We start from the raw sequence: 9,247 nt of genomic DNA on the forward strand, positions 1-9,247 counted from the left end.
GGGAGGCAGAGGTTGCAGTGAGCCGAGATGGCACCACTGCACTCCAGCCTGGGCAACAAAGTAAGACTCCGTCTCAAAAAAAACAAAGCCAGTCCCCCATGAACCTGACCTCTGAACCAAGGCATCACTCATCACTGAACCACGCCTATTTCCCCTTCACAGTTGCTCTGCCACCACCAAACGAGGACAGCTGTGCAAAACAATGAAATCAGAGTTGTGTCCACAGGCAGGGGCTCGGAAGTCGGCTCCCGGGGCCTCTGGGAACCCTCGGCTGCCCTGCTCTCATACCTGACAGCTTCTCCTGGAGCGTGATCACATCCTGCAGGCGGGAGAAAGGCCCAGGCCCCACCTCTGTGCGCGCCCCCATCTTGAAGAAGTACCGAGTGTCGCTCTCCAGGCCATGTACCTCAGCACTGAAGATGTTTCCTGGGGGTGAGGGAGGCAGGGAGGGCAGGGATGGTGGACGGGGTGGCGGTGGATGCAGAGGCGGGCAGGGACGCAGGACTGGGAAAGTCTGCCCTCCACTCAGGCAGCAGCTTCTGCCTGCTCCTCCCAGAAGCCCGTGGAACAAACCCGGGCACTGCTCTCACTGCTGGAAGCGGGAGAAGCTGGGCAGCGCTTGCTCAGACGTCCCGGCGCAAAAGTCCTCACCCTCTGTGGTGAGCAGGGTCCACTGGTGATCAGGCCGCGTCTGGTTGTTGCTGTACAGGATCAGATACTCCACGATCTCCCCATTGGGCTCTGTGGGGGGGCACCAGCGCAGCCGAACAGTGGACGGTGTCAGGGGGCTCAGTCGCAGGTCGGATGGGGGTGTGGAGGGCCCTGGGGTGCAGGAGGGGAGACGGGGAGAGATGTCACAGGTGGAACAGAGCCTGAGGACATGACCTCCCTTCTTCCTCCTTCATGGAACAAGCCACAACATAAAGATGAGGTCTGCTTTCTAGAAGTCAGTGCGTGTGGGTGCTGGGACTTGACATTCCTCCCCTCCCAGAAGCTCTTCTGCCCCCAGCTCTGCCCAAACCTGAGGTCCTGAGGGATGCTTCTTGCTGCCGGGGCAAGAAGGAGTTGGGTAAAAGACAGGTTGGCAGCCAGAGGCTGGGAGCCACTCACGGTCGGGCAGGGTGGAGAGCTCCACCACGGAGCCGAAAGGCCCATCCACGTCCACGCCGTGAGACTGCACTGCAAACTCGTATTTGGTGAATGGCTTCAAGCCCCCAATGAGGATGTCTTCTCCAGAGCTGCTAAAGCAAGAAACGTGACTAGCGCTCTCAGGCACACTCCCAGCAGGGCAGACCCCTCCAAATCTACTCCCCTGCAGCCAGCCCCAGGCTCTACCCTGGGAAGGGAAGATGCTCCCTGGCCTGAAAGCCACTACCTCTACCCAGGGACCTACGGAGAAGTCTGGATGTATGCTGCTCCAAGTCCAAGCTCGAAACCAGCCCCCCACCCCCGCCGCCCCCCTCCAGGAAGCCTTCCTGGATTAAACCAAGTTATTCTCTACCTAAGGAATCATCTCTGATGTGTCTTTTCTTTGCCTTAATTTTGCCTTCATGGCAATGGCATATATCAGTTGCTTTTTATGCGAATTTCCTCCTACAAGCCAGCAGCTCCTCAGGCTCTGTCACCCCATCTGATAACACGTGGAGAGAACAGCTCTGAGGAGAGGGGCCGGGCTCTCTTCACCATCAGACTGGGAGCCCTCTGAGGTTGGAGAAGCAGGTCTGTGTCACGAGGACAGGATTGGATGGGCTCTTTGCTCCCATCTGGTCACCAGGCAAGGACGCGGACCATGTGCAGTCCCCCTGTGTGGCCCCAGTGTAATGGGTGAGCCATGACGTGCTCCTGAATCCTGGGGCCCTGCCCTTAACACTACCTGCTGCCTTCCCCCTGCCTCCTGCCGGCTCCTCCTCCCCCCTTTTTAGTAAAGGCATTAGTCCCCACCTGGTGTAATAGGTGACCAGGGAGGCATTCCTGAGCCCCCAGGGGCTGAAGCGCACAGTGTAGTTGACAATCTTGACTGTGGTGAAGTCTGGCTTTTTCCACCAAAGCCAGATAGATGTGGAGCTGTTTGATTCCGCATGGACGTGGGCTGGGGGCAGGGGCGGCCCCCTTTGGGTGTCTGAAAGGTGAAAACTAGAGTGTGAGGAAGGGAGGGAGGATACTCTTTTTTTTTTGAGATGGAGTTTGCCCCTGTTGCCCAGGCTAGAGTGCAATGGCATGACCTCGGTTCACTGCAACCTCTGCCTCCTGGGTTCAAGTGATTCTCCTGCCTCAGCCTCCTGAGTAGCTGGGATTACAGGCATGCGCCACCACACCTGGATAACTTTTGTAATTTTAGTAGAAACAAGGTTTCTCCATATTGGTCAGGCTGGTCCCGAACTCTCGACCTCAGGTGATCTGCTGCCTTGGCCTCCCAAAGTGCTGGGATTACAAGCGTGAGCCACCGTGCCCAGTCCTAATTTTTTGTATCTTTAGTAGAGACAGGGTTTCTGCATGTTGGCCAGGCTGATCTCCAACTCCTGACCTGATGATCAGCCTTCCTCGACCTCCCAAAGTGCTGGGATTACAGGCCTGAGCCACCGCACCCGGTCGATACTCATCCTTAAATATGTATAGTGGTTTACAGTTCCCAAGGCTCTTTCTCTGACCCTCTCCTTTGATCCTGTGAGTTGAGTGGCATCATTCCTACTTCACAGATAAGGAAACTGAGGCTTCTAAGAATTTGATTTTTGACTGCGGAACGTTAGTCTGTAAGAACGTAATAGAGAGGCAGCAAAACTCTGGAACCAGGCTGCCTTGGTTTAAATTCCAGCTGTGACACTTACCAGCTGTGTGACCTTGGAGAAATTACTTACTACCTCTGTGTCTCCATTCACTATTCTAATGATAGCGCCTACCTCATGGGGTTGTTATGAGGACTAAATTATTTAATATTTTAAAAGATAGATATGAAATTGGCTGAAATATAAAACACCATGTGATGACAGTATATTACAGAAACATAAAATAAACCCCATGAGAACAGGAACCTTATTTGTGTTGTCCACCACTAAATTCCCAAAGTAGACACTTAGTAGACACTCAGTGAAATATTTGCTGAATGAATAAATGAACAAACTGGAATTAGAACACAGCTGGGTGTGGTGGCTCACACCTGTAATCCCAGCCCTTTGGGAGTCCAGGGTGGGTGGATCACCTGAGGTGGGAGTTCGAGACCAGCCTGGCCAACATTGGTGAAACCCTGTCTCTACTAAAAATACAAAAATTAGCCGGGGATGGTGGCGTACACCTGTAATCCCAGCTACTCAGGAGGGTGAGGCACAAGAATCGCTTGTACCCGGGAGGCAGAGGTTGCAGCGAGCCGAGATCGCACCACTGCACTCCAGCCACCTGGGCGACAGGCTGAGACTCTGTCTCAAAAAACAACACACAACAAAACAAACAAACAAAACACCCCGGCTTCATGACTTCTGGTTGAGTTCTCCCTCTGCTAAACCACGTGGCTGGAAAGTTAGGGGTGAGGGAGCGTCATGATGGCAACTGAGGAAGGGCCATGAGGCGGCGTAGAGCAGTGGGAAGAGTTTGCCTGGAAGCCAGGAGTCCTGGTTCTAGTCTAGGCTCTGAGCAACCTTGGACAAGTTCCTTTTCTTCTCTGAGCCTCCGTTTCCCTAGGCCACATAGGGGTACTCACTCTTCTTAGAGTGGAGAGATAGTCTGATCATGTGACGTAGACAAATGTGTTAAAAATTAAACTTGTTTTAAGGTCAAACTTGGGGTCAGGAGTTACTGATCAACCATGGGGTTTCCCTCTGTTCAAAGCTTGCAAATCAGCAGCATTCATGGCTAATGAAAATCAGGTGGCAGACCTAAGAGACAGTGAGCAAAGAGCTTCTCTCCGTGCCATTGGTTCTCAGGAGCTAGAAGAGGACCCCTGATCCTAGGAGAAAGGGTTTGGGGGTGAGCTGAAGCTACCAAACAGCCTGCTCAGCAAAGGAAAGGAAGAGGAGGCAGCTAGCAGAGCCCCGGCCTGAGTCCTCTCCGCCTTCTTCCCCGGCCGCCCTCACCTGGTGTGGGCGCCTTCTCCGTCTTGCCCTTCCACACTGCTGCATCGCTGTCCTCATGTTCAGCCAGGGACCGGGGAAGGCCATAGAGCTTCATGGCTAGGGGGACATCGGGGTCTCTCCCCCATCTACAGAGCACCCCATCTCTAACTCCTTCGCACAGCTCGTCTGGTCCCCGCTGGACCTATGCCCCTCTCTCTACCCCCCCCAGCCCTCCTCACCTAGCTGGGTCAGCTCTTACTGCTTCACTTTCCTCTTGAGCCGGACGGGCCCCACATCCCAAGCCTGGTCTCCATGGGCCCCTGGCGGGCGATCACCATTGGCCTCCTCTGCCCCCACCTCCTGCCAATATAGCCAGAGATCTGGGCGGGGGCGGGGGGTGGCTGCCATGACACGACCAGGGACTTCGTCCTTGCCTGCACCTTCAACTCTGCAGGGGCAAAAGGAACTGGGGGCAGAGGAGCAGGACAGGAAAATTAAGGAACAGAACAGGGAATGAGAAGGAGGCCGGGGATGGGAGGCGAGGAAGAGGCATGAGGGAGGCAGGAAGATGGCACTCAGTGAGAGCCCTGCCAGCATTCTCCTGATGCGTCACCACGCAGCCACCACCCTAAGTGCCAGGCCTGGGCTCAGTCTAGAGGTGAACTCACTATTCTATAAGCACAGAGTGAGGGGAATGCAGGGGGTGTCTGCTGGGCATTTGCAAAGGAGTCAGCAAGGAGCACCTCTGGAGCAGGCTGATAGACCTGGCACAGAATCGGCCTCTGTTAAGTCTCCTGGGGGATGAAATGCCAGGGGCAGTGCAGGGGGGTCGCCGCTGAGGCCGGGGCAGTGCAGGGGGGTCGCCGCTGAGGCTGGGGCAGTGCAGGGGAGTCGCCGCTGAGGGAGGGGCAGTGCAGGGGGGTCGCCGCTGAGGCCAGGGGCAGTGCAGGAGGGTGGCCGCTGAGGCCAGGGGCAGTGCAGGGGGGTCGCCGCTGAGGCCAGGAAGGAGGGATGCCACCATTAGAGTAGGGAGACCACTGAGAGTGGGAGCCACGTGTCAAACACTGTCTTACGTACTTTGTATATGTACGATCACTTTAGCCTCACAACCCTCTAAAATAGTGAAGATACTACAAACTTCACTTTATGGATAAGAAAACTGAAGCTCAGAGAGTTAAGCAATTTGCCCAGTGTCACAGAGAGAGCACGGAGCCTGGTTTGGTCAGCATTTAATCACCCTTCTATTGGGTCTTTCAACAAAAACAATCCTCCTCCTCCTCCTCCTCCTCTTCAAAGCAGCTACTATTCAAAGAACAGTACTAAGCATCTTAGTTACAACACATTATTCAACCTCATGCCACTCCCGGGCAGCACATGTAGCCACAGAATGGTTTGTCCAAGGTCACACAGCAAGTAGAAGGGACACGAGCGCCCAGCCCTTCCCCTCTGCACCAGAGCCCCGTTCACCCATCAAGCAGAGGCAGCCGTGGAAGGTCTCTGATGGAGGGAGGGCGGGCAGGGCGCTGGGTCCCAAGGTCACATGCACACTGTCCTGTCTCTCCTCCCACCCCATACCGTGACTCTGGTTGTACACACTGGGCGTCCTGTGCTGCAGCCACGGGGAGGCGGCCCCGAAGCCGGCCGCGGTACCAGCAGAAATCCGTACTCGATACACCTTATTTGGCTGAAGTGAGCTCAGCGTAAGCTGTGTCTCATTTCCTGGCACCTCGGTGGAGAAAGTCTGATCTGCAGGGAGAGAAAAGGTGGGCTGCTGGGTGCCACCAGAGGACCAGGATGCTAACGCCCCTACATCGCTCTTCCACCTCCCGTCCTGGTTCCTCGTGCCCGTGGGAGCCCGAGGCATTCTCCACACTGACCCCCTCAGTGCCTGGGCAGACTCTATGGCTCCAGGGATGATGCTTGAGCCTCCAACTTTGGCTGCTGCAGGCCGTCAGTCTGGGCTCAGCTGCAGGGAGAGTGACGGCAGGCTTTCCCCGCGTCCCCCGGAGCTGGCAATGACCACCCCCTGCCAACACACACACACAGGATGCAGGCACAAGGGGCTGGCCATGAAGGCCAGGAAGCACTGCCTGGTTTCCAGAGCCCTGGGGGCCACCACGGTTCTCATCCTTCCCTCCTGCCTGACCCTTCCCCCGGTTCCTCAGCCACTTTCCTTCTCCTAACTTTTTATGTTTTTCTTCCTTCCTTCTTTTCTTTTCTTTCTTTCTTTTTTTCTGAGACAGTTTTGCTCTGTCGCCCAGATGGAAGTACATTGACACAATCACAGCTCCCTGCAGCCTTGAGTTCCTGGGCTCAAGTGATCCTCCCACCTCAGCGCCCCGCCCCCGCCAAGTAACTGGGACCACAGGTGCATGCCAGCACACCCCGCTAAGTTTTAATTTTTTTTTCTTGTAGATATGAGGGTCTCACTATATTGCCCAGGCTGGCCTCAAACCCCTGTACTTAAGCAATTCTCCTGCCTTGATGTCCCAAAGTGCTGGAATTACAGGCATCAGCCACGGCCCGGCCTTTCATTATGCCTCCCCCACATTACCTCTATCTGCCCTTACACATCCTCCCCTAGGCCCCATTTTCCCATTCCCACAAGCATACCTTCAACCTCCCAACCCCGCATCTGCTTTTTGAGCTGGAAGGAACCCCCAGAGATAACCTAGGTTACTGGCCTCATTTCCCAGATAAGGAAACTGAGGCAGGGACTCAGGATTACACACTGCAGGGGGGGTGGGGTGAGAGTCCAGGCCTCCCTCTGCCTTCAGCTAGTCCCCTCTGTCTTCCCTTTTCCTTCCTGCCCACACCCCTCTTTTTGAGGTTCACGCTTCCCCAATCCCTACTCTGCTTCCTTCCTCTGACTCCTCTACCCTGCTCAGGTCTCCAGCAGCCCTGACTACTCTTCACACTGATCATTCTTAGCCATGCCAGGCTCCCGCCCCCACTCACCTTCCTTTCCCAAACCATATTCTATCTTGTACTTCACCACCTGCCCATTGCTCAGGCTTGGGGGCAGGGGCAGCCACTCCACCGTGATGTCCGAGGGGTTGGGGCTGGACAGGGAGAGCTGGGGTGCTGCACTGGGGACTGAGACAGAATAACATCAGCGTGAGCTCTGCTCCACCGACGTGGAAGGTGAGGCTCGGGAGCAGTCAGAGACTTGCCTGGGTCACACAGCAAGTCAGAAGTAGGCCAGGACCAGGATCTGAGGGAGGAAAGGGAGCTTCTCAGGGGAGCCCCCAAGCTGAATGGTGAGGGGACATCTTTCCCACCCTGAAGCTGGAAAAAGGCTTGGAGCACAATCTTCCACATCTAACAGGTTAATGTCACTGGCCCCTACCCCAGGTGGATGGCACATAGGTGTCAGGGAGAAGAACCACGTGACAAACAGAATCATCACAAGACGTGGGCTCAAGTCCCAGCTGAACTACTGACCTTGGGCAAGTCACTCTCGTTTTCTGGGCCTCAGCTTTCCCAACTGTAAACTGAGAAGGACCCCTGCCCACTCTCTTACAGGGCACAAAAGATGACGTGAGCAGGTAAAAATGCCTTTACATTAGTAAAGAGAAGGCGAGCTCTTAACCCCAGGGATTTCTCTCTCCCACAAGCTGCCCATTGCTGGTTCAGAGGCCCTACCATCATCCAGTGTGTGCACCAGTGCGGGGGTGGAGGTGCGGCTGGCCCCCAGCTGGGAGTAGGCCACCACGTAGAACTCATAATCTGTGTTGGGCTCCAGGTCCCGAACCTGTAGTTCCGTGGTGTCGTTGTTCACTGCAAACTGGTATTCCACATTGTGCATGCCTGGCGACACAGGGGACGAGGGGACTGTCATAGTGCCACCCCCAGTGCTGGCCAGCTGGAGGCGGTCTGGGAATCCTTCCTATTGCCCCGGTGTGTATTTATGATCTGCTGGAGTGTATAAACTCCCTCAGCTTCCTGTCTCACTCTATGAATCCCTCCGCTGGTTGGGGGTGCTTTCTGGAAATGACCCCCCCCCCCCCCCCCTGCAGTTCGTTAACTGGGGTGGGAGGTGGCTCCAGGAACGTCCTCTCCCTCCTCTCTCAACAAATGTGGCTGAGGGAAGCACCAGCTGGAAGCCATCTATGGTGGGTCTCTCCCACGGGCTCCTGTCCCCCCCGCAGAAGCACCCAGCAGGGACCGCTGCGCACCCGACCTGGGCCCGCCCCAGGAGCCCCCAGCGTACCCCGGGCCTTCTGGTAGTGAAGGGAGAAGCCGATGATCTGCTCGCTGTGCCGCTCGGGCCGCTCCCAGGCCACCAGCACGGCGGAGCTGCTGAGCGGCGTGACCGTGACCCGCGTGGGAGCGCTGGGCAGCCCCTCGCGCACCACCACGACCAGCGACGCGGCCGCGCACGCCGCCCCCGCGCGGTTCTCGGCCACGCACTGGTAGTAGCCGGCGTCCTGCAGGCCGACCTGCGTGATGACCAGGCTGCCGCCGCCGCCCTGCACCTTGACGCGCCCGTTGGGCCGCAGCGGAGCCCCGTCGTGCAGCCAGCGCAGCGCGGGCCGCGGATCCCCCGACGCGCGGCACACGAAGCGCGCGGTGCTCGCCCGGGTCCGCGACAGCCCCTCGGGCGCCTGCAAGATGGCGGGAGCCGCTGGGGGCACGGGGGGCGACGCTGAGAGCGGGCTCCCTCCTCCCGCCCGCACCCCGACCTGCCCCCCACCCCCCTTTCAGCCCCTCTAACCTCCCCGATTCGCCCTCCCCAAACCACTCCCGCTACGCGCAGACCCCCCTTCTCCCCGTTTACCCCAGCCCCCCAACCACCGTTCTCCTAAACAGTCCCAGGCCGCCTCAGCCCCCCAAACACCGCTCCTCCCGATCTAACCCACCCCCGACTTACCCATCTCCTTCCTCCTGCCCTCCGAGGTCGCCCACACCTACCAGATCTACCTTGCCCCCAGAGTTTTCTCAGTACCACCCAGATCACTGTCTCCCCAATAACACCAGCCACACCTCCCCCACAATCACCCCTCCTCCTCCATCCCTGCTCAACTCTCCCGACTCCGCCTTCCAGTTACCTGGTCCCCATCCCCCGCCCCACCCCCGCCTCAGTGGGGACTCGTCCCACGAGTTCGTCCTCCTGAGTCCCCCCAGCACCCCCGCCCGTCACCCACCCTGAGACCCCCCGGCACCCCCGCCCGTCACCCACCCTGAGTCCCCCCCCCCCCCCC

The 9,247-nt window shown here is 57.4% G+C and overlaps 1 protein-coding gene across 1 annotated transcript in view; it reads right to left on the bottom strand.

Moving 5' to 3' along the window:
• Positions 1–9,247, bottom strand: part of IGDCC4 (immunoglobulin superfamily DCC subclass member 4) — a 47,950-nt gene that overhangs the window by 4,702 nt on the left and 34,001 nt on the right. Inside the window, 8 exon segments of the mRNA XM_032250990.1 lie at positions 289–426; positions 652–822; positions 1,111–1,238; positions 1,942–2,119; positions 5,619–5,789; positions 7,002–7,139; positions 7,689–7,853; positions 8,257–8,670. Of these exon segments, the coding sequence (XP_032106881.1) occupies positions 289–426; positions 652–822; positions 1,111–1,238; positions 1,942–2,119; positions 5,619–5,789; positions 7,002–7,139; positions 7,689–7,853; positions 8,257–8,670 (1,503 nt within the window).

The sequence above is a fragment of the Sapajus apella genome, unplaced genomic scaffold (assembly GCF_009761245.1).
Source record: "Sapajus apella isolate SASKATOON/1434 unplaced genomic scaffold, GSC_monkey_1.0 scaffold74, whole genome shotgun sequence".
NCBI classification, from domain to species: domain Eukaryota; kingdom Metazoa; phylum Chordata; class Mammalia; order Primates; family Cebidae; genus Sapajus; species Sapajus apella.